General features: G+C 36.3%; 1 protein-coding gene across 4 annotated transcripts; it reads right to left on the bottom strand.

Annotated features, from left to right (window-relative positions):
- Positions 1 to 966: 966 nt before the first annotated feature.
- Positions 967 to 21,542, bottom strand: soat2 (sterol O-acyltransferase 2). 4 transcript variants are annotated; one of them, XM_057846717.1, is made up of 16 exons: positions 21,381 to 21,542; positions 20,594 to 20,712; positions 20,376 to 20,428; positions 20,169 to 20,293; positions 15,224 to 15,268; positions 13,472 to 13,579; positions 11,430 to 11,712; positions 11,067 to 11,142; positions 10,597 to 10,681; positions 10,490 to 10,535; positions 10,284 to 10,413; positions 8,892 to 8,989; positions 6,720 to 6,818; positions 5,517 to 5,652; positions 5,299 to 5,444; positions 971 to 2,846 (listed from the first exon to the last, which is right to left on the bottom strand). In XM_057846717.1, exons 2-16 carry the CDS (start codon positions 20,676 to 20,678, stop codon positions 2,790 to 2,792), a joined length of 1,572 nt encoding a protein of 523 aa, XP_057702700.1. In that variant the 5' UTR covers positions 20,679 to 20,712; positions 21,381 to 21,542; the 3' UTR covers positions 971 to 2,789. The 4 variants fall into 4 exon arrangements, with proteins under 4 accessions (XP_057702702.1, XP_057702701.1, XP_057702703.1 ...); XM_057846719.1 differs by lacking the exon at positions 6,720 to 6,818 and having other exon boundaries at positions 967 to 2,846; XM_057846718.1 differs by lacking the exon at positions 15,224 to 15,268 and having other exon boundaries at positions 968 to 2,846.
- Between the last annotated feature and the right edge of the window lie 3,399 nt (positions 21,543 to 24,941).

Below are 24,941 nucleotides of genomic sequence, written 5' to 3' on the forward strand. Positions count from 1 at the left end.
AAAAAATATATGTTTAAAAAGAAAAATCACTTCAATTAAAAAAAAGGAAAATTTCAATCATAGAAAAAGTATTTGAATGCGAAAAAATATTTGAGATTGAAAAATTTGCATTTGAACACTTAATTTTTCAAGGTGGAAAAGCGCTATATAAGTATAACACCATTTACCATTTAAAAAGTTTTCTTTGAGTGAAGCAATCCTTTTTGTGTTTGGGCCATATTAAGGATAGGACATTTGTGTCTCTATAATCATTCAAGCCCTCAAAAAGTTACATTTATAATATTAAATATTTTCAATCAAAGACAAAAATCATATCAAAAATAAAATTGCCCTCTCCTAATATATATATATATATATATTTAAATGAACATTATATGCAAAGCAAATGACAGTCTAAGGTGGTAGTCACATGATCTGTTCGAAAAATAATTTTGACCCATCATAAAAATATATATTTTTTGTTAATTTCATTCATTTCTGTTGCTGTTGTTTTATTGATTTACAATTTTATAATGTAGGAAAGTCAATTACGTGCAATGACACTTCTCGGCCACCGGGGGGGGGCGGCCCCCCTTAAAATCCACTTATGGTTACAGTATGTCACTTTTGATGACTAACAGCTTCAGTTTTATCTTAATGGAGGCTGTTCCTAATATTTTGATCATTAAATCACTGACCAAGGGAACCAAAATGAACCCACATTTAAATAAAGTCACCAACTTTAAAAAATAATATTTCTACTTTAATCTAGTAGCAATGTGACTTTAATAAAATTTTAAAATTATTGAAGAAAAAAACTTAAAGTTGTAATCCCGTAGGTGACACTTTTGACTTTTAAACATCTGACTTCATCTCTTAAAAATCTGAACTATTTCACGGCCATTGCCATTCGTAGAGATTATTAAATCAATTTAAGCAAGGATGGGTGGTATTGAGTGATTTTCACTGCTGTCGATGGTGATAGACATCCAATCCAATTTGACTGGGGGTGGAGTCCTGCCATCAAAATGGATTGGACGTTTGTCGCCGTCAGTGGCAGCCACTGAGTAGGACCTACTTGCTATTTGAGTCTAGTAAGATTATTCTTGTATGGCTGTATGACTTTTTTTTTTTTTTTATTACAAATTTCTACATAATACATTGTTTTTTTCCCCTCAAAAATATAACCTTGACTTTCCAAAAATACATTAATCTTATAAAATGAAAGATTTTTTTTCTTGATTTACAATTCTGAGTTATTGATTTGTATCTGAACCTTTCTTAACCTTGTAAAATTTACAATCAAGGTCTGAAAAATCTTCTGAAAAAAAGTCAACAAATGGTTCAGTTCTTGTGTTAAATAAAAATGGCACGTGATAATTTTAAAGGGAACCTCGGACTTAAAGACTTGTAGGATCTAATAAGCTGCAATTGATCTCTTTTTTTACTAAAATATGTTATAAGAAACTCATGAAATATTGCAGTTGAATTAAAAATCAAATATGTAGTACATGTTTTCACCTATGGAGGGCGCCATGTTTTTTTTTATACCTGCAATGGACGCTCGAGATAATGACATAGATTGTTACTGTCACTCGACGAATACTACCAGGTTACTGCAATTCCTTCTACACGGCGAGACGTCCAACACATGCGCTCATTGTTTAAAAGCGGTGTGTACATACTATTTGTGCTTTTATTGTGTCTTCTATTACCTTTTCATTGCCTCAAAATACTTTTCGCATGACCACATTGTCACGTAGCATAATTAAACCACCCTTATTTGATATTACTACGGTCATGTATTTTTTTAAGGCATATTTAGTATGTTCTGTCTGTATGCATCTAAACAAATCAAGCTGATTCACAAAGCACGGTAGTACTTTGGGTGTCAAATTTGCCTCTTGTGGGACGTTTCGCCGGTGGAGCACATTTTTGCAGAACACCGTTTTTCCCCTACTCGTCTCATCCAGTCTTCCTGTTCATTTTGCTTTTGCTGCTCGTTTTGTGAAATATTGTTAATGCTGTAATGCTCATTAATGCTCCTCTCAGGTTTAAATGTAAAGGGGTGAACAGATGACATGTTTATGTCGCTGGAGTCATACTCTGGAAGCCTGGCAGCGTAAACATGTGATGTCACCGCCCTGCAACGTCAACAAAAAAGGCAACCTACTAGTTAAACTAATTTTACAAGTTGTATAAATGCGAAAACATCAAGAGGGGTTTCAATATCCAATTATTTTTTAGGAACTACAAGTCTGTCTATCCATGGATCCCTTTAAGAAGACTTCTATATAGTAATAAATATTTTGGGGGGGCTAAACTGAAACAACGTTAAAGTAAATGTATTTCTGTGTAAAATAAAAATATTGAAAAAAATATTACTTTAATCTTAAAATCGTAAAATTTTCAATTGCAAAAATTGTAATGATACTCACACCATTTACAATTTACATAACAGCTGACCTTTTTCCGCCAAAACAAAATTGTCCTCTAAATGAAAAATACAAATTACCATTTTAATCTCATGTACTAAAACAGTTTTTTTTTATTGACTTTTCCTCCCAACAAACAAAACCCAACATATTCATTCTCATACAATTCTTCCTCATTTTGACTGGAAAAAATACAAATTTACACAAAAAAAAACACTTAAGCCACAGAAAAAAAGTATATACAGTGCATAACAATAAATCCAATTGTTGCATCATGGGTTTTTTCTTTTCTTTTTCCGTTTAAGCTGTTTGAGCAATGGTAACCTCCACTATGATGATAGAATATGAGTCTGGAACCCTTTTCACTGTCTGGGTTCATTTTTGGTGGCTGCACGACCAGGAACGCGGTGTCACCAGCTCCCAAATGCTATTCTGCAAAACACAAAACTCTTTCTAGTCACATCATACACATAATCCAGATTTGTATTCTTATTAGCACGTTCGACTCTAATCTCATTGTGGGGACGGCGCGTTGTTTAAACTGCGCCACCGGCCGGACGCTCCTACGAGGGACCGGCCCGCCGAACTCTGGGTTTAAGTACGCCATCTGTCGAGTAAATCCTTGGCTTCATCTAACGCTGGAGGCTTTCCAAGGTTAAATCCGTGTCATTGTACTCCACATACGGAACTGCCAATAGAGGCGCTTATGCTATAGCAGGATTGATTATTGGACTACCGATGATCAATAATCTTGCACAAACACTGGGGAGTCACTTCAGATCACTGAGCAGTGTGATGGGATGAACTCTTAAGTGCCTTCATGTTGCTGTTTTTAAATTCTACACAAATTTTCTAACATTGCTTTTTGTCTGAGAAAAAAATGTTTCTCTCAAAAAACTTTGGAAAAAATGAATTATTTAAAATTTACTGTTTATTTTACATTTTCCTTCTACTCAAAAAGAAATTACAATGCTGATCTCAAATGACTTTTTTTTTTTTTTTTTTTTTAAGAAATTTGTAGAAATTGTCAAAATTTTATTTTTGTCAAAGAAAGTAGTTTTAATAGTAAACGCATTTTTTTTACAAGTACACTTCAACTGAACTGATTTTTGGATTTTCATGTGAAAAATGTTTTACCACAAATATCTGAATTTAAACTTAAAAGATAAAGGTCACAACTTTATGGGAAAAGTACAGTTAAAGTCAGTTCCATTTTTTTCCCTCAAACTACTCTGTAAATTTACAACAACAAAATCTACTTATATCTAATAAAAGGCTGACCTTTTCCGAATAAAATACAATTTTAATTTGCATTAAAAATAATAGTTTTTCCTTAGGGAAAATTTAACTTCAATTTAGTAAAAGTAGGAGGAGTAGGAGTTTTTGCTTCCCAAAATTTGACTCTAAATCCACTTTTTTCAACCCATATTATGACTTTAATCTCTTTTATGAAATAATTAGTTTATTGTCGTGCAAGCTACGGCTCCAGAGCCGCGTGTATGAATTAACCCCTTCATTTTTTCTACTGAGCAAAAATAAATTCATCGCTGATTTTTACTCAAACACCAGAACAAAGTGCAATTTTTGGTCAGGGAAATTTCATGCTTTTATTGGTTATTTTTAATGTTAATGTGTTTTTGATAAGAAATGAGCTCTTACGTTTGCCTTTTTGAATTTGCGTTTTGTCTCAGCCATTTTCAAAGAGCCAAAAATAGCAAATAGGCCGTGCTAAACCTCATGATTTGATTTCGATGCGTAAAGTTTCGTCCAATCATCTCCCAGAGGTGGCAATAGCAACTAAATTCAGTGTATTTATTGGTTTAGAGACGCGAACGTGTCATGTCCATCTCTGAAGGGGTTAAATTACAGTTTGTCACTAGTTAGACATTCAGTACATTTGAACTAAGACCTCCTTGTCCAAATGGATTAGACGTCTATGACCGTCAACATCAGCAAATGAGTTAAGTTAGCAAAATGTAAACTTTGATCTCTCAAATATGACTTTTCATCCGCTTCAATACTTAAATGTATGTTCTAGTTTTCATATGAAAAAATATAATTTTAACTCATTGCCTGCCATTGACAACAATAGCCGTCTAATTCAGGGATCCCCAACCATCGGGTCGAGGGCTGGTAGTGATCCGTCGCGCATTTGCTACCGGGCCGCAGAGAAATAATAATTTGGTAACGACCCCAATCTGGCTTGTACCACTTGACACATCAATATGCCTGTCTAGTCTATTGACTGATCCGAGTAGAAATTTAAGTACGTCGCCCTCTAGCGGTTGGCCACCATTACTGGGGTGTTTGGACACCTATAGCAGCCCAGTGTCAGTCAATGTAAACAGTAATGTTGGCTACTGTTGACTGTGTGCCGCAGGCGGCGACGTCTCTGGACAGCTTTTTTACAACCAAGTCCATTCTGCATAATATGTAGCTAAGAGCTAGCAAACGAGGCAACAAACGCGAATGCACTGAGAGCATCATACCTCGTGGTGAACTGTATTGCTAAAGCCAAGAAAACTTTCTCGATTGGAGAAGAATTTATTCAAAGAATTTATGACCAAGGATATTTGCCGTCAAGATTTAGGAGTGGTCGCTGTTAAAAAAAAAAAAAAAAAGGTTGATTTAGCTTATGGTGAGTTACATTTTCCCTGCGCTTAATGTTCCTTATTAGCCGCGTCATGTAATTTTGTATTTACTGTTATTTTCTGCTACACATTGCCGGTATATGGGGAAAAAAAAGGCCCACCGTTATGTGGTGCAAAAAAGGTTGGGGACCATTGGTCTAATTTGTTTAAACTGGGAGGACTGGATATGCAAAATGGATTAGACGTCTCGCTCCGTTAATGCCAGCTAACGACTTTAATCTTGTGTTACGTACCCCTGTGCGAGGACATCGTATTTGCGCGTACCACTCCTGACAGTAGAGGCACACCTGCACCCCCTGACCCACAAATAGAGACAGCCACATGATGATGTTGCACACGGGGCTCTGGCGCTTGTCATTCATGGTGAAGTTAAAGACAACTGAAAGGTCAAGAACAACATGTGAGCAAGTGTGCTCGCCAAAAGGCTTAAAAGGTAGAATCAATTGGTCACCTCCGAAAATGGCGAAGAGGAAAAACATGACTGGGTAAAAGAAGCCGAAGCCCATGGCCAAGGCGTACTCGTGGACCACGGCAGACACGATGAAGACGGACAACATGGCGCCCGTGCGGAATTTCCGCCTTGACAGCTGCGGGGAGAAATCAAAACGCCGATGACACTTCTGACGCTAATATTTTACCCTTTTTCTCTGTTTTGTTTGTTTTGTCTGTTTAGAAGAAAAATAAAATTTTAAAAATGCACAATTTTTAATGTAGAAAAATACAACTTCAATTTCGTAAAATTAATGTTTTGGATACATATAGTTTTTCCCACAAAAATATATTTTCAATCCCACAAAATGTACTTTTCTGCTCAAAATATAAATTTATTTCCATTTGATAATGATGTCATGATTCCAACCAGCTTAGCATAAAGTTTAAAATAATTTTCAAAAAAAAAAAAAAAAAGAAAAAATACTGTTTTGTAAAATTATGAAAAATTCTATTTTGTAAAATTATGACATTTTGTTATTATAAAAAAAAAAAAAAAATGAATCCCATCTGATAACTTTTTTTTTTTTTTTTTTAATCTGGATGCTAGTCTATTAGAATTATGATGTTCTTCCCCCCAAATTCAATTTGATGAGATTGCAAGTTTGAAGAACACAAACAAACAAAAAAATGCTTTATTTGTTTGGATAAACTTTAATTGTAATGCAGTTTTGTCTGAAATTTTTTTCTTTCATTTTGTCACTTTTCCTTCTTCAAGGGAAACCTATTGTTATAAAATTACATTTTTGATGAAAAAACAAACAAACTTTAATTGCATTTGATTTGTGTTATGAATCCAGAAAAAATGCTCTTGTAATATTTTTGTAAATTTAAAACATGTTGTCAATAAAAGCCATTCCGATTCTGATTCTTAGGAGCGAAGGGTCATCTTTCAATAAAAATTGAATTTAAGAAAATTACATGCTTTCGTAGAAAAGTCAAACCTTTATTGCATGATTTTTGTTGTGAATCCAGAGAAAGATACAACTTCAAGCTTGTATAATTATGTCCCCCAAGAAAAACATAACCCCCCCACAAAAAATAAATGAATGTGCAACCATTTAGTTTTTTTCCCCAAAGTGATACACTTTAAATCATAAAAAAATGACATTTTGTGTCCAATTTTGTTTTATTTCAAGTGGCTGGTGAGTGTTGTGTGTCTGACCCAGAGGAAGTCCCTGTATCCGTAGTAATATAGCCAGTCGTGCACCACCACGTTCCACGTGCGGTAGTAGTTAGCGAAGGACGTAGAGTTCCACCAGTCCTGCGCAACCACAAGACGGCGCTCAAAATCAATCGCCAACACTAATGTGACCTAGAAATAGCTGCAGTGTATCCATTGACTCTACTAATGACAGTTCTCTATTCACACCCTTCAAAATCAATCGCATTCTTCCCAAAATAATTGTGCCCGGTTGTTTAATTTTTTTTTTTGGTTCAGCTGCCTCATTGTACAGAAAATTAAAATCAATGGTGGTCTTGTTCTTTGTGATACTGAGTCAGTGGTCAATGTGTTTTTTGTTTTGTTTTGTTTTTTGACATTGGTTGACAATAAAATTGATTCAATGCCGTTAAATTATTAAACCTTGCAGGAGAATGGTCACTTCAGTGGACAGCTATTCAAAAATAAGGTAAGACCTGTGATAGAGCAAGTAGAGCAATTGTGTATTTTTCCAATTAAAAAAAAAAAACTTGATGGCGATCGACTGGTTGTGAATGCTCATCTTTCAGTGCCATTGACGGCGCTAGATGTCCAATCAAGGGCGTATGTTTGGTTTTAACATTGGTAGGGACGATATAACGGCATAACCTGCATGTACACTTTTTGCTGGGGACGGGACATTAAAAAGACCAACCAGATTGTTGAACGGGGGTCAGGGCTACATTTCTCACGAATATGAACCTAATTAATTCATAGGCATAATGATCAATGCAAAATAAATCTTTATTGACTTATACTTTCATGTATTTTGACTGAGGTGATTCGATTTAAACCTTTGTTTTCAAAAACTACCAAAGAAAAATTTTGAAGAGCTATCCAAGAATGGGTCCACTTCTGGGGGACACTGGAGCAGCCACTAGACTCAAACTAAAGTACTGTAATATAAAAGTGATTTGAGAACTGGTTAATGAAAAAAAAAAATCCGAGATATCCAAGGACCGATCTACATCTGAGGCATAATACTAGACTACCCCAAGACTCGAACCAATGTACTTTCATGAAATTCTGATGTGTGATTTCATTTCACAGATTTTTTTTCCCATGTCAGTTCATGTCAGTGTCCCCCTGAAGTGTACCCATTATTGGATAGTTCCCCGTTTTATTTTCAATAGGGGGACTTGGACTCTGAAGCCACTGCGTTGCATTACCGTAATGCACATAATTGATCCTCCGTTGATCCTTGTGGAGGCTGGTTTGACTGCAGTAGTTTCGCAGGTCAGGTTAATGTTATGCTAACTCTTATGCAGGTCAGACTTACAGTAGCAAAATAAGTGGTGCATTGACGTTTTTTTTTACATTACTTACAGTGGCTGCAGCTGGCCGAAAAAAAAATCTAATATCCCTCCTCTTCGAAGGGGGCGGAGGAGGCGGAATGTTGTTGACATGAATCTGTCGGGGCTGTGCTGTGTGAGTGTGTGTTTGTGTGGTGGGGGGGTGGGCTCAAGTCAATCAAATGTACGTTTGGGGGGGGAATGGACCGGCACATTCAGAAAACGAAAAAGGATAAATGTAAATCTGAAGATAATGAAAATAATCCACTTAATAATGGTTGGGTCTATTCTATCCTTTCAACATATGGGAAGACAATATAAATTACCCATATAAATGAAGATATTACATAATGCAATTCGGTTGCTTAAAAGTTGGTGGGGACAATTTGAGCATCCTGAAAAGTTGATAGTGTTATGTCCCTACCATCCCTATGCAAACCTACGCCCTGGTGCCTAATCCATTTTGATTTGGGTGAATCGACGAACGTCACTGTCAAAAGCAGTCAAAGACTTAAATGAGAGCGCTGTAAGGGTTAAAAAAAAAAAAAAAAAAAAAAGTAGAATCCATGCATTGAAGGGTTAAAGAGCAACAGATCCAAGAGAACAGAAGTGAAAATACTCGCAATGTTTATGTGCTGCTGATGTGAAATACAGCAAAGGCACTCATTGATCTGTTAGTATTGATCACAAAGTATGTGATGTACTGGTCGCACAAACAAGTTTATCCATGTCAGATCAATAGGATGTGATTGCTGCACACGTCAAAACGCCCCGCTCACTTTTCAGAGAATTTTTCCAACATTCAATCTTTTTGGGAGAATCTCAAGTGTGATGTCTCACTCACCTTGTAGAACATTCTGTCAGCAAATTGGAGCAGCTCTGCAAAGAGGTTGAGCCAGCAGTGCAGGAAGGCAAAGAAGCACAACAGGAGAAGCATGATGCCTGAAAATAAGTTGGTTTAGCAGCATGAATGTATGAAAATGACGATGAAAAAAACGCTTTAGTGCTGTGTGCTTGTGTCGAATAATGAGGAAAACATTAGAAAAAATAAAACTGTCTAAAAACAGAGTCGTTAATCTTCTAAAATAATGAATTTTATTTTCAACAAAACAATGCAATTGTAATCTTGGGAAATTAAGTTATTTGTTTCTAAAATATTGACTTTAATCCCATGAAATTACTTTTTTTTTTTTTTTTCTCCAAAACATTTTTTTCCCCAAACAAAAAAACTCATTACATTTTTTTGTTTCATAAATATGACCAAAATTAATATCTTCCAAAAATACTACATAATGATACATAATCATAAGTGTTGTTGTAAAAATAGAATTTTAACCTAGCAAAAAAGCTCTATGATCATAAAAAACTTTTTTATGGCTTTATGACAATCTCATACTTGTTTTTGTTCCCCTAAAATACAACTGAAAACCTGTAGTGTCATTAACGTTTTTTTTTTTTTTTTTACCTTATTTATAAAATTACACATTTTCTTTAAGGAAAAAAAAAAAGATTTATTCCATCAAATTATTGTTTACGTTCTTTTTTTTTTTTTTTTTTTTTTTTTAAATGATAAAACATTCAGAAAAATTTTGGGCATATTAAAATTGTTCAGTCTACAAGAATATTCAGATTCCTGTTCTCCGGGGCTAAGCAGCTGAACAGGATAGGTTTAGAAAAGAAAAAAAAAATCTTTGTTTGGATTTCTAAGAAATACTACTATAACCTTGTAAGATTATACCTTAAATATTATGTAATTTAAAATATATGATAATAACGTAATGTAAATGTAGTTTTACCAAATGAAAGTTTTATTTACTTCTTGGGAGAAAAAAAAGCATTTTACAAAATAATACCTGTAACCATACAGTACTAAATTGTGGGTACAGATTACCAATAGGGGCTATTTTTTCTACCCTGGTAACATGGGTACTCCATGTGATATTAGCCTTGCAGAATTAAATACAATTTTGCCCGCAAAATAGTCCCATCAATCATCCACTAGGGCACTGTGGCACTGCTGTCCTGTATTAGGATGAACCTAATCCAACCGTAATGAAAAGCAGCCATAGGGTGCCTTTCACTGTGTTGTTGACCTGATCTACTTACATAATCGCTCGGTTAAACATTGACTGACTCACATACTGTAGATAAACCAGAATAGGTATCGACGTTACTGTTTTGCTTCTGGAGGAATGTGGAAGTATGCGTTTTCATAGTGATGATAGTAGCCCGATACCTGGTAGTATGGAATGAAAGACAGCGAGGACCATAGCTCGCTTGCTGAAAGGCTGGTGGCTCTCCGACGTAAACACGGGCACACAAAGGCGCACCAGGATGAAGTAGCCGTAAAACAGGCAGCCTAATATCTGCAGGTCACCCCGACATTAAACGGAAAGGTAGTTAGACTTAAAGGCTAATGGAAAACACAATGAAAAAGCTCACCATGGTCACAGTGACACCGACGTACTTCCACCTAATGTGTGTGTTCCTGGAAGAAAATACACGATAGAATTATGAATAGATTTTTTAAATAACCTCAGCTGCCATACCTGGGATATGATTCCCTGTAGATGAGAGTAGGACAGAAAAGGAAGTAAAGGTAAGTGGAAAATGTTGGGATGTGGACCTTTTCCCCTGGAAAACAAAAGAAGCATCAGAAGCTGCTAGTGATGCTATTCAAAACTTTCTAAATGATGAGTTTATCGTACTCAATGGTAGCTTGTTAATTATCTATACAGGCAAACGTCAGAAAGTTTTATTTTGACAAACCCTAATAAATCTAAAAGTAAAATTACTGAAATTTTTGACACCTGACAAATACATGTATTGGAGAAGGAATTTGTAGCTCAATACTCCTGTGGCCTTTTCTCGTATTGCTACAATTGATAAATTGCTAATACGTCACTCATTTTATACACAGCAAGTTCCATATACTGTTTTAATCTTATAATAAGACATTGATTATATAAAAAAAAATTCAGTTCTGTTGATAATTGAATTGCGTCGTGTTTAGTACTACCTTGTTTTGGTGTGTTCTTCAAAATTTCAGGGGCAGATTCCCTCATAAACGAGTAGCTCTTCATAAGAAATCGAATCTGCAAAAAACTCAGAGAAATGAGTTCATTCTTTCTGATCCAGATGATTCTTTACAAACTGTATATCTTTTTAAGGGAAGCTTAGCTAAAATATCCTACTTAGTCATCACAAGTGGAGCTAAAACGATTATGATGTATGTTGCCAAGGTTAACACACCATTTTTGAATTATCTCCTGTGTCAGGATGACTTGCCAACAATGCAGTTTGGTTACAAAACACTGTAATAAAATTGACTACATCACTTATCTCTTGATCACTCTTGGCAACCCAATATAAACACACTGACCTGCTCCAATATGACTATGAATCGGGAGGCTGGTGGCAGCTGGTGCTGTACCACTGCGTAGATGGGCAGAAGTCCAAGAACTGATGCCTGGAGGGCAGCCAGGACCAAAGCCGTGCACACGGACAGCCCCAACTTTGAGGGGCACCGGTGGTAAAAAGAACCCCAAAAGAGTAGTGTGTAGTAGGGAACCAGCAGGGTGTAGACGAACATAAGCGCCCACACCCAGGTGACTGTTCCCAGCTTGCCAAAGGCGTAGAAGAGCAGGTCGAACTCCAGGACCAACCTGCCATTTGTCAACAAAAAGTCTGGTTATAGAAGGTGCCGTTGTTTCGTCGTATAAACCAAGATGCAAAGATAAATAGCCATGATGAAAAAAGGAAGTAGAAGAAACAGAAGTTTGACCATGAAAGACTAAAATAAGAAGCCAACGGATCCAACTACATTAACATAACCAAGTCAAACCAAATCAAGCTAATCAAAACAAAGCTAAGCTAATCAAGACAAGATACAAAAGGACCACAAAAAACTAAACCAAACTAACCCAAGAACAAAAACTACCCTGATTTTCACACTATAAGGCGCACCTGACTATAAGCCGCCACCCACCAAATTTGACACGAAAACGACATTTGTTCATAGATAAGCCGCACTGGAGTATTAGCCGCTGCTGTCCTCACTGTAATATGGTATATTTACACCATAAGATATTAACTTGGTTTGACAGCGGCATCATACGACGGTCATAAGACCAAATGAACCACCATGAAGCTTTGAACCAATTGGCTGCAGAGCTTCATTGCTTAAAGGAGCTTCATCTGGCCATCACTGCTCCCATTGGGGAGAGACTCAACCTCTGCTGCCACCTGCTGTCAACACTGTTGCTGTCCAACTTGCCTCCTAGCATGCATTGCAGCGCTATAGATGTAAAAATAACAATCAAAATTGTGTGTGTAAAAATGTTCTGTGCTAATTATTTCTTCAGTTACTGTTCCAGCTGTTTCATTAATTGCAAAATTATGGTATTTGGTAACACTTTATTTGACAGTGGCACCATAAGACTGTCATTAGACAATCATAATTATGACATGACACTGTCACGAGCATTAATGAATGCTTATAACAGATGTCACTTAGTTTTATCCAGCAAATTATCTCACTTTTGAATGGATGTAAAAGATCCGAGCTAGACATAAATGGAGTTTGTGACATAATTTGCTGGCTGACACTTAATTACATCTGTCATAAGTATTCAGTAATGCCAATGATAGTGTCATGTCATAATTATAACGGTCTTATGATGCCGCTGTCTAATAAAGTGTTGCCTATGAACCCAAATAAATCAACAAATAGGCCACACTAGACAATAAGCCACAGGATTCAAAATGAAGGAAAAAAGTAGTGGCCTATAGTCCGAAAATTACGGTAATCAAATGTAAACTATAACGATCGTTTAATAGTCGGAAAATCAATGACCATTTGAGCTAAATTAACCAAATAATAAAACTGAGCTAAGCTACTTATTTAAAACCTATAGTAGTAGACGAACAAATACTTAAGGCATGATACATTTCTGCCAAACTAAAATAGCCACAGATACACCTACACACAAAACGACTAGACAAACTAGCAACTAGTAAAGCTAAGATAAACAACATGACGACACAAGACAAATTAGAGTAGAAAAGATATGCATAAAAGGGCAGGCACTTTAGTCTTTTCCAGAATGTTATCAACTCCTATCTGAAAAGAACCCTTTACAGCACTAATGATAAAGACTTTAAACATATCTACTCATAGCAGCTGTTTGCCAGGGGATGCATTTTTAATCCGGCAAGGTCACAGCAATTTTCCCACATCACAATCAATAATATCAGGGTGAATGTATCTTTTAAGCCCTTGGGTGAGTAAAACCTTCCATCTGCAAACAGAATCCTAATTGTGGACTGTGGTCAGATGGATTGATAAGGCAAACAAAATAAATATATATGAAAAAAAAATTTTGAAGAAAAGAAAAAGTATTTGGCTGAAATGTTGTCACATACCTGCCCTGGTCGATGTAGTCTACAGCGAGCGTGCTCACACAGAAGATGATCAGCACAGCGACAAACATGTGGTAGATGGTTCTGATGTGGCTGATCTCAAACAACTCACTTGACATGAAGATAGGAAAAAAATGATCAAACTTACGTTGATTTTCAAAACCAGATAGCCTGTTATTACTATTAACAAATAAATAATGAAGAAATATTCTTTAAAAAAAACTATGGCAGTCATGAATTAAGCAGAGTATTAATTTTAGATGGTCCGTTCACTCCATTGATTTACGAATTTTAATTTCTTCTGAGACTGCGCTCATGGCTCGAGTTATTTGTAGAGTGGCGCCTTGACTTAAGTTTTCAGGTTACGGCTGTTTCTCATGTCATATTTTACAGGTCATTGCTATTTTTCATGATTAAAAACATTCATTTCTAGTATTTTAACAGCACTTATACAGTGGTACCTCTACATACGAAGTTAATTCGTTCTATGACCTTCTTTGTAAGTCGAAATGGTCGTATGTCTAGCAGGATTTTCGATTGGAATACTTATTATATACTAATACTATCCTATACTAATTCTAATTCTAATTCCATATATTTGTTCCACAGCCTGAAAACCTGCACTAGATCCTTAATAAATACTGCTGGCACTATTACTAATGGCAATTACACATAGCAAAACAAATAATTTATGAATAAAAAGCGGTATAATAATTTAATTATTGTAATAATAATACCAGTAATAATCTAACGAATTGGGTTCTAATGTGGTGGATGTGTTTTTTGTGGTGTACCTGAATGCACCGCGTGGCTGAGTGTGAGAGGTGCATAAGTTTTTTCTTTCACTTTTCATGTTCTGTTCAGCTGCGGTGGACAGTAGGCGTGTTGTGTTGCACAAGTTCTGAAATAATTAAAAACCTGACGAAGCTGGCAATGGTACCACAATAATAATTGTCACCTTAACTTATAAAGACTGGTGGACCATGGTCAGAGGAGTTTTGTCAAGCCAGTTCATGGATGCCCACACTGCGCTCATTTTTTTCTACTATTTCCATCTTAATTTCAAAGGTAAGCTTCATTTTTTTGTTTTTTTCATCACATGCACTAACATTTTTGGAACCTATGTTGATCTCTCTCACAATAAAATCCTCCATGCGTCCGTCTTGCGAGAAAACAAAGTAACTGCGGCACTGTCATAAATCGTCATATTTCCAGCATGTCGTCGGATGTAGAAACAAATGGCGAGTCAAATTTTTTGTCGGATGTCGAAAAGATCGTGGGTCAAAGCGATCGTATGTCGAGGTACCACTGTATTTATTTAACATAAGTAAACCGATGAAACAAAGTTCTGCAGTGAAGTTAGCTGTTCATTCAAAAATCTTTTCTATACACTCCCTATTAGCTAAATTTTTATTATAAATCATTCTTTTAACTCGTTCACTGCCATTGATGAGTCATGTGAAATCAGAACAATACGGCCCCTTTCCATTTATACTAGTATATTTTTCACTTCCCTTGAGCAGCTAATTATCTAAAGCTCACTCGTAACTCAAAGCGTCAGGGTTTCTTGCAACACAAAAATTAGTACATATGACAGCTCTTAACTTGAAGAGCTTGTAAGTTGTTATACTATGCAGTCAAGGTACCACTGTATTAATTAAAACCAAAACAATAGCACAACGATATGAATGTTGATATGCTTTGAAGTCTGAAGTTGACCTTCATGCATAAATTATTGAGCACAGTTATGCTTACTCAAGCAGTGATGCTCGGTCCATAAACACTTTTCCATCGTCCATCCTGTGAGATCGAAAATGAAAAAAAAAAAAAAACCACTTCACATGTTTGCAAAGGTGTAACAGATTTTTGCTTAGCTAGATTAGTGTTTTTCTTTGAGTCCAAGCATTGAAACTATTTTACAAAAATCAATGCACTAATTTAAGAAAAAATGAAAGTTGGCAAAACTAGAATTTTCAAGCCTAAATGGAAAAATCAGCAAATCCAATGAACAGTTAAAACCCAACACTGGACTTCAGTTTAAGTAAAAATATAATACAATACTTAGCTCCAAGAGGGGCTCGAACATAAACGCCATCGCAGCAGCGCATTGTACAGACAAGTGAGCTGAACACTCTGGCTAATTAACCAGTTGCCAGCACGCTGTTTTGAAAACATCGGGAGTCAGGCTAACTATGCACAACTTCAATTTTCTCAGAAATTTAAGAATAGCCCACAAACGTAATCATTTTAGCGATATTTGTTTCCATACGTTTGTTCATTGTACTTAGTTCATTAATGTCTATATCCTTTTGTCTTTCTGATATGATTTCTTCTGTGAAGCAAAGTCATAAACAGAGCTGCCTAGTAAAATTCCACTTTCTGTTGAGTCACTTTATGGCAGGGTTCACTAAATCCGGACCTCGGTGCCACTTTTCCTGTCGTGTTTTCCACGTCTCTTTCCCCTAACACACCTGCATCAAATGATTATGTCATCAGCAACCTCTCCAGAAGCCTGATAATGATCCTGATTATTTTGATTCAGGTGTGTTGGAGGAGGGAGACATGGAAAACACGACAGGAAAAGTGGCACCGAGGTCCGGATTTAGTGAACCCTGCTTTATGGGTTACCATGGGGGCCTGCTTATTTGCAGTGGAAATAACAAATAGTAAATGCGTTCAGAATTCGGGGCAGATCTTCTCGAAGGCACCTGAGTGGGGCTCTCGAGGACGTTTGGCCAGTTTTTGATTATTCCCCAATTAATGTATTTATCTTAGGTGATTATTGCTTTCTTTTTGTTCCTTAATTGCGTGTAGTCATCTTGTGTTCATTAAGAGAATAAAAGAACCTGTAAAAAGAGAAACTCGACTTTTTTTTCCTCTTCATCATGCAAGTTAATTCAACTCATTTAACTCTATGAGCGAGTTAGGAATACACTGAATAACAAGTTAACCCTTTAACACCGGACGTGTCGGCGGCGACATATTTTTGTATATCATTGAAGCCTCGTCAGTCGTCACACTGTAATTACGTGCAGAAGCTGAAGTCCACGCCTGTTTTTACTTGAAGACAATCAACCAAGTAAAACGGGAGATAATGTCATTTGAGTTTTATACTTTTATTGCCCTCATAAATAAACATTAAAACGCTGCATGGACTATGTGTTTATGTCCATATTTCCATCATTTCCCGTCCTTTTTCAAAACCTAAAGCACCACGAAAAACTACATATCCCAGGAGCCATTATGAAGTCACGAAGGACAGATGTAAAGTGAACACTTTCGATAAATTGCCGAGCGGGGCGCCACCGAAGGAGAGGGAGACGAGGTAGGGAGCGACAGCCGGTTGGATTGAGCAAGCAACTTTGAAACATGTGGAATCGAAAATTAAATGTAGCGCAAGCTAACGCATTATTTCATCAACTTGAGGAAGAGGATGGGCAAGATTTGCCATTGTTTTCTTTGGATGAGTCGGCGAGCGAGAAGAGTGACAGGCTAACAGCAGTGTGCAAATGGCGGAAGAGTGGCTGTGTGACGTAGTGTATGTCGTAGCCGTGTGTCCCGTTCAAGGGGAAACTGAGTGGCATGCATGGAAAAATTGAACTGAAATAGTTTATTGTAAATAGTTGTGAAAACGTTTTTCAATGTTATATTAAATTTTTTTTTTCAAGACCAAGCTATTTAATTTGTATATACCGTATTGGCCCGAAGTGGGTTTTTTTGCATTGAAATAACACTGAAAAAGAGGGAGTCGTCTTACATTCTCGGTCTAGACATTATACCCATTCACGACACTAGATGGTGCCAGATATCATTGAAGCGATGTTCTGTCATGACAGATCTCAGCTTCTCTCCCAATTCATGACGCTAGATGGCGCCACATATCATTGAATAATGTTCTGTCATGACAGATCTCAGCTACTCTCAAGTTTAACCAGTTTTCATTATTTTATTGCAATGTTTTTCCTTATTCAGATTTGTTTCAAGACTACAGTTACAGTTAGACTTCACTTTGATGGTTAATGCAGTTATTGCAATTTTGTTGATTTGTCACAATAGATTGGTTAATTTAGATTTCAAAAATCAGAAGCCATTCATTTACGAATGTGATTGCACTTTAGTTTACATATTTAAATGTTCAGACATTAAGATTTGAATGAGGCAAAATAACATGCGTTTTCTCTCAAATATATTGTTATAATTATTTGTTTCAGATGTACTGTAATTATTTTCTGTATAAAAATTAATTTGGTGTTCAAAAAGTCTTTTTTCAAACTTGAGTCTTGAAAAAGAGGGGGTTGTCTTATAATCAGGGCCCTCTTATATTCGGGTCAATATGGTAGATTTGTGTGTTCGAGAAGCTTGATTGTATCTATATACTGTACTTTTGATAAGGTGATGGGTTCAATACCTAACCTCACAAAGAGATACTCTGCAAAACCTTTTTGTGTTAGATGATATATATATATTTTTTTCCCACTAATTTACACGGTTGGTCTACTGTATATAACCTGTTTTGACCATAGTATGTAGAAAGAACAAAAACGCAGATAACCATACGTGCGTTTCTGTTGAAATATCAAATATAAAACTATTCAGTCTATTTTTTTTTCTGTTGAATGTTTATCCTAACAAGTTGAATAAATATTATCAAGCTTCAAAACGTTTCGTTACGCATGTTTGGTTGTCAATGGACCATCAATATTACAAATTTTGACAAAAACCTTTTGGGATTTTTTTTTTCTTCTTTTTTTTTGTCTTTTTGGTTTCAAATTGTTTATTATAATTGGCCAGTGAAGAAAACAACGGTTTGGACATGAAAGTTATGGTGTCCTGAAAAAAGGGACCCAACCACGCCATTGTGAACAATTTTTTTCTTTGAAATATAAAGGCAACATCAAAGGCATGCAAATTCGGGAAAAAAAATCAGGTGTTAAAGGCTTAAGTGAACATAAGAATTTGAGTTACAGTGGGGCAAATAAGTATTTAGTCAACCACTAATTGTGAAGGTTTTCCCACTTGAAAATATTAGAGAGGCCTGTAATATTCAACATGGATAAACCTCAACCATGAGAGACAGAATGTGGGAAAAATAAAAAAAACAGAAAATCACATTGTTTGATTTTTAAAGAATTTATTTGCAAATCATGGTGGAAAATAAGTACTTAGTCAATACTAAAAGTTCATCTCAATACTTTGTTATGTACCCTTTGTTGGCAATAACGGAAGCCAAACGTTTTCTGTAACTCTTCACAAGCTTTTCACACACTGTTGCTGGTATTATGGCCCATTCCTCCATGCAGATCTCCTCTAGAGCAGTGATGTTTTGGGGCTGTCGTTGGGCAACACGGACTTTCAACTCCCTCCTCTCCCCGTTGCATCAAAATGATAATAAGAACGGTGAGCAAAAATCCCAGAACCACACGGGAGAGCTGGGACCATAGTAACAAAGGCTACTGTCAGTAACGCAATGCGCCGCCAGGGACTCAAATCCTGCACTGCCAGACGTGTCCCCCTGCTGAAGAAAGTACATGTCCAGGCCCATCTGCGGTTCGCCAGAGAGCATTTGGATGATCCAGAAGAGGACTGGGAGAATGTGTTATGGTCAGATGAAACCAAAATAGAACTTTTTGGTAGAAATACAGGTTCTCGTGTTTGGAGGAAAAAGAATACTTAATTGCACCATACCCACTGTGAAGCATGGGGGTGGAAACATCATGCTTGGGGGCTGTTTTTCTGCAAAGGGACCAGGACGACTGATCTGTGTGAAGGAAAGAATGAATGGGGCCGTGTATTGAGAGATTTTGAGTAAAAATCTCCTTCCATCAGCAAGGGCATTGAAGATGAGACGTGGCTGGGTCTTTCAGCATGACAATGATCCCAAACACACAGCCAGGGCAACAAAGGAGGGGCTTCGTAAGAAGCATTTCAAGGTCCTGGAGTGGCCTAGCCAGTCTCCAGAACGCAACCCCATAGAAAATCTGTGGAGGGAGTTGAAAGTCCGTGTTGCCCAACGACAGCCCCAAAACATCACTGCTCTAGAGGAGATCTGCATGGAGGAATGGGACAAAATACCAGCAACAGTGTGTGAAAAGCTTGTGACGAATTACAGAAAACGTTTGGCCTCCGTTATTGCCAACAAAGGGTACATAACAAAGTATTGAGATGAACTTTTGGTATTGACCAAATACTTATTTTCCACCATGATTTGCAAATAAATTCTTTAAAAATCAAACAATGTGATTTTCATTTTTTTTTTTTTTTTTTCCACATTCTGTCTCTCACGGTTGAGGTTTACCCATGTTGACAATTACAGGCTTCTCTAATATTTTCAAGTGGGAGAACTTGCACAATTAGTGGTTGACTAAATACTTATTTGCCCCACTGTATGTCTACCTAAAATCTTAAATTAGCATGACTAATAGGAAGTCTTATATTTGAGTGTGCAGCAGGGGATCACTAAAGTTATGGTAAAACAGATTACCATCATTTTCAACCTATAAAAAGCTATTTCTACCCGCAGCTTTGAACCATGCATCTTATCGTCCTGTGTGGTTTAGCCGTGGATTTATTTTACAGGCTAATGGACTTCATGTCATTTGGTGTTGACTTACTGTAGAGTCCAGTGCGGTTTATATTCAATGCAGTTTTCATGTAATGTTTTGGTCGGTGCGGTTTTTGGTCTAAAAATTACAGCAATTACCTGGATGGTGAAGAAATGTTAGACGTCTTTCCATTAACGGACGCATGGACAGGCTCGGTCAGTGTTGTGTCTAGAATATCACTGAGCTGATCCTGGACCTGCTGCAAAATCTTCACCTTCACTCTCTGAAGGATACACATTTTCATATTTTCCCCATACAGCCATGTACTCAGTGTAGTAAAACATTTTGACTGCCGTTTTGTTTACCTGCACATGCTTGTGCCACTGCGCCGCATCATCCGTCTTTGATTCGATACCAACTGTAGAAAAGCAATCTTATTAGCCAGAAAAATTAACCAACATTTCACAACATGGTCAATAGACTTTCATAGTTGTCAATTGTAGTGAATGAGTTACCTTTGTCTCAATTAAAAATGAGCACTATAACCTTGTTTCTCATCTGATATTATCATGTACTATCCTACCAGGATTTGTCAGGTCATCCATTTTATGGCCTAAGACGCATCTGTGCCTCACACCGTTAGCGTTAGTTGTCTGTGCGGTCGCCATGACGACCAACTCTTGAGGTCTTCACCAGTGGATTCTGTAGAAAGAGTACTGTAGTTTTATATACACTTAGATCATGTGTCATTGTTGGACCGTGACTCAACGTCGAGACAAATCAGTGTCCTCATGTAAAAAAGGTCGAGGGTTGTTGAACTGAGGTAACCCCTGTTTGCTTTTGCATAGATAAAAAGACCGCTAACAGCACTCACCCTGGTTTCATCTTAAAAATAACAATAAACACACATTAAAGCGGATACGTGCTGGAAAAGCCACTTTAAATAAGATAATTATTTGTTATATTATCATTAGCTGCCACTGACGGCGCTAGACGTTCAATCCAATTTGCCTGGGGGGCTGGTACCCCCAGTCAAAATGGATTGAACGTCTCGTGCCACTAATGGCGGTTATATACATTATTTTACTTGATTTTTTTGGGCTCAGCAATATAGCGTTTCCACAGGCTAAGGAAGATTAAATCATGCAGCACAAACATCAGATTAGAATCGAATAGCTGTCAGCTAAAAAAGTGAACATCTCACATTCCGTGGATATAGTCCTTCCAAAATCTTTAAAATGAGACTACTGACATTTTATCGTGAGATACACAAAATCAATGGCAATCTCGTGTTTCATAAAATGCTTTCAAAGTGACGATAGCATCAGTTTACTGCTTTTCATCTATATATTTTCCACAATAGTACTCACAGATTGGAAATCTTGGGAGGCCTCAGGGTGGGAGATACCTTTTCACTTGATGCCTCCTGAGGAGAGATTTGCTGGAGTGTGCTACACTAGAGTGGATTAAAAGTGGATTTTAAAGCTACTAGTTTGCACTTTGCCCTTTTGGCTACTGGCTGGCCGCATCCAGATACAAACAAACACAGACCTCCCCGTAGGTACTGCTAGTATGAGGTCAGAAGGAGTCACAGTTTGGCTCACTGACAGCATAAAACGCGACAGTGATTGTACCGGATGGTTTTTATGGCATTTTTAAGTGCCTTGTGTACTGTGTGATGAATGGTGATGCATTGTTTATTGGGGCAAATCAATGTAAATCTTTTTAAATAATGAATTTATTTTTAAAAAAATAAAGCTTGGAGCCCAGTGATCCCTCGTTTTTCGCAGTTAGTGGGGCCAGAACCCGCCAACATAAGTGAAAAACCGCGAAAACCCTTGTGTGTTCAATGTATTTATTCAGATTTAGCATTGGAAAGAGATACATATATGTTTTTTTCACTTTTTTCCCAAAAGTATAATAAAAAAAAACTTTTATGTACTGTATATAGAATTTAATAAATAGTTTTTTGGCACATCAAATGTAATACGTAATAATGATACGTTTTAAACATGTTACTGTCCCACTGAATTATTTTTTAACAAGAACAAAGTAGAAAATGATTGTCTTTATTAAATGCTTCATTAAGTGAGACCACTCAAATATGCTCAAGCGCCTCACTTACACACAATGAGTTTCCACAGCAACTGTTTAACAAGAAACGATGATTGACGCATGTGGCGCTTTGAAGTTTCGGCTTCCAAACATCTCTGGCGAGATCAAACCTTAACGTCTGCCAATCATCGTTAATTTTAATAAGCAACTCCAGTGCACCTGCTGACAAAGAAAAGCAGCAGGAGGGCGAGTGAGACTATGTAATCGGATCAGCTCATCTGTATTTATTTATTTATTTATTGGAAAAAAATCCGCAATGGACTGAGGGCGTGAAGTTTGAAACGCGAAGAAGTGAGGGATCACTGTAGGAGTGTATGGGTTTTTGCTGTTGCGTATTTGTGTTACATCAAATTTTTGTATTTATTTGGTTTTGAATTGCTAATGTGTATATATATATATATATATATATATATATATACACACATATACATACACACACAGAGAACTTATTGGAAGATGTCATTTTCCAAGGCTTTAACGTCAAAGGGAGAAAGCCAGTAAGAATGTATCATTTTAATTCATAAACTAAAATAATAATAATAATAACAATAAAGTAAACACAGTACGTAATTTTTAAAAATAATTATTGATATTAAAAAAACAAAACAAAAAAAAAACACTTTAACTTGGAAGAAAAAAAAGTCTTTTCACAAACCCAAGTTTAAATCAGGTTTTGACTTTTTTTCCCTCAATTTGAATGTGGAAATACATCTAAAATCATTTTAAAATGGAATAAATAACTTATGACATGCACAAAAAAAAAAAACAAATGGAATAAACTCAACTTGGAAAAAGTTATACATTTTCACAAATCTAAATATCAGTTTTTATTTTTTAAATGTTAAATAAAAAGAAATCAAGATGGAAATACATTTAAAAAATACAATTTTAAAATAATAGTTTTATCAGTAAGCTAAAAATGAAAATACTCAAAACCAATTATATATTTACCTTGAAAAAAATCACATTTTCAGACTTTCACAGATGGTGTAATTCAGTTTTTTCTTTTCTCCAAATTTAGATAAAACCAAAATCAGGGAGTGGAAATATATTTAAAAAAAAAAAAAAAAAATCAAAATTAAATAAATATTAATATCATATATTAACAATATTATACAAATGTTAAAAACTAAATTAGTCACTTTAGGAAACATTTTAATCCACGATTGTAAAGGAAACATAAGAAAAAATGTATTATATTCTATCAAATATTTTATCATCATACCGACTACAGTTCAAAAGTTTGGGGTCGCTGCATACAGTATAACTTCAAACGGGATTGTAGGAACTATAGCATAATTCATTTTTCAACTAATTGTCTTCCATTGACGGCGATAGAGGGTCCAATCGATCAATGCTAGGCCTCCCAGTCAAAATGAATTGGCCATCTATCGCCGTCAATGGCACTAAAACATGATGACCCACTGCCAACCATCCCAATTGAAATTGATTTGATGTCTATGATTGTCTATGGCAATGAATGTGTTAATGAGTGCCCTCCCCCTTAGTATAAGTGTTGACATTTTACCTTTATGTAATTAACAGCACTGATTGCTGAGTATATCAGCAGCTAATTACAGCCAGCAACAGCCAGCATCTATTAGCTTGCTCTACTTATTGATTTCTTTTGTTGCGAGTGTGTGGCTCGTAGCTGGCAAACAGAATACGCTCACGCTGTATACACTTTCAATCCTTTTTTTTATTGAAAGGAGACTGAATTGGACGACAAGTGTGTTTGTCAGCTTCAAAGGGAAAGCACGCATGCACGACATCACACGGCAAAAAGAAATCAACAATACATCAACAGACAAAAGATACAATTTGTCACCATTTTTTTTTTTTCACTTTCCCACGTCATTCGTCTAATTCTGCTTGTTTATGATTGACGCAGTATTTTCCTAAAGCCAGAGCATGTCAGGACGCCGCTTATTTTGATGGTTTCTTTCCAGAAAATATGGAGGAACGCTCGGTCCCATTCAATTGGTGGTTTCTATAGGTTATGTCAACACTTTGCAATTGATTCAGTAAAGTTTGCTCGAGTTCAAACTTAAAATTAAGGACAAATTTAGAGGCACATGTAGATAAACAATTGACTGACCTTTTTACACCAAAGGACAAATTGTCATTGAAGCCAACGTGCATGTTTTGATTCAAGCCCACAACCTCAGAATTGTGCGGACAACAATAACTAGAATTAGAAATGAAATTCCAATGTAGTTACAGTATGAAGTAAGTAAAATTTTAAATAAAAATGAAATACAGCGGGGCAAATATGTATTTAGTCAAACACCAATTGTGCAAGTTCTCCTACTTGAAAAGATTAGAGAGGCCTGTAATTGTCAACATGGGTAAACCTCAACCACGAGAGACAGAATGTGGAAAAAAAAAAAAAAACAGACAATCACATTGTTTGATTTTTAAAGAATTTATTTCAAAATTACAGTGGAAAATATGTATTTGGTCACCGACAAACAGGCAAGTTTTCTGGCTGTCAAAGAGGTCTAACTTCTTCCATTGAGGTGTAACAAGGCTCCACTCGTTACCTGTATTAATGATACCTGTTTTAACTCATTATCGGTATTAAAGACACCTGTCCACAATCTCAGTCAGTCACACTCTGAACTCCACAATGGCCAAGACCGAAGAGCTGTCGAAGGACACCAGAGACAAAATTGTGCACCTGCACCAGGCTGGGAAGACTGAACCCGCAATTGGTAAAACGTTTGGTGTAAAGAAATCAACTGTGGGAGCAATTATTAGAAAATCAAAGACATCCAAGACCACTGATAATCTCCCTCAAATCTGGGGCTCCGTGC

The sequence above is a fragment of the Corythoichthys intestinalis genome, chromosome 9, assembly GCF_030265065.1.
Source record: "Corythoichthys intestinalis isolate RoL2023-P3 chromosome 9, ASM3026506v1, whole genome shotgun sequence".
In the NCBI taxonomy this organism is placed as follows: Eukaryota; Metazoa; Chordata; class Actinopteri; order Syngnathiformes; family Syngnathidae; genus Corythoichthys; species Corythoichthys intestinalis.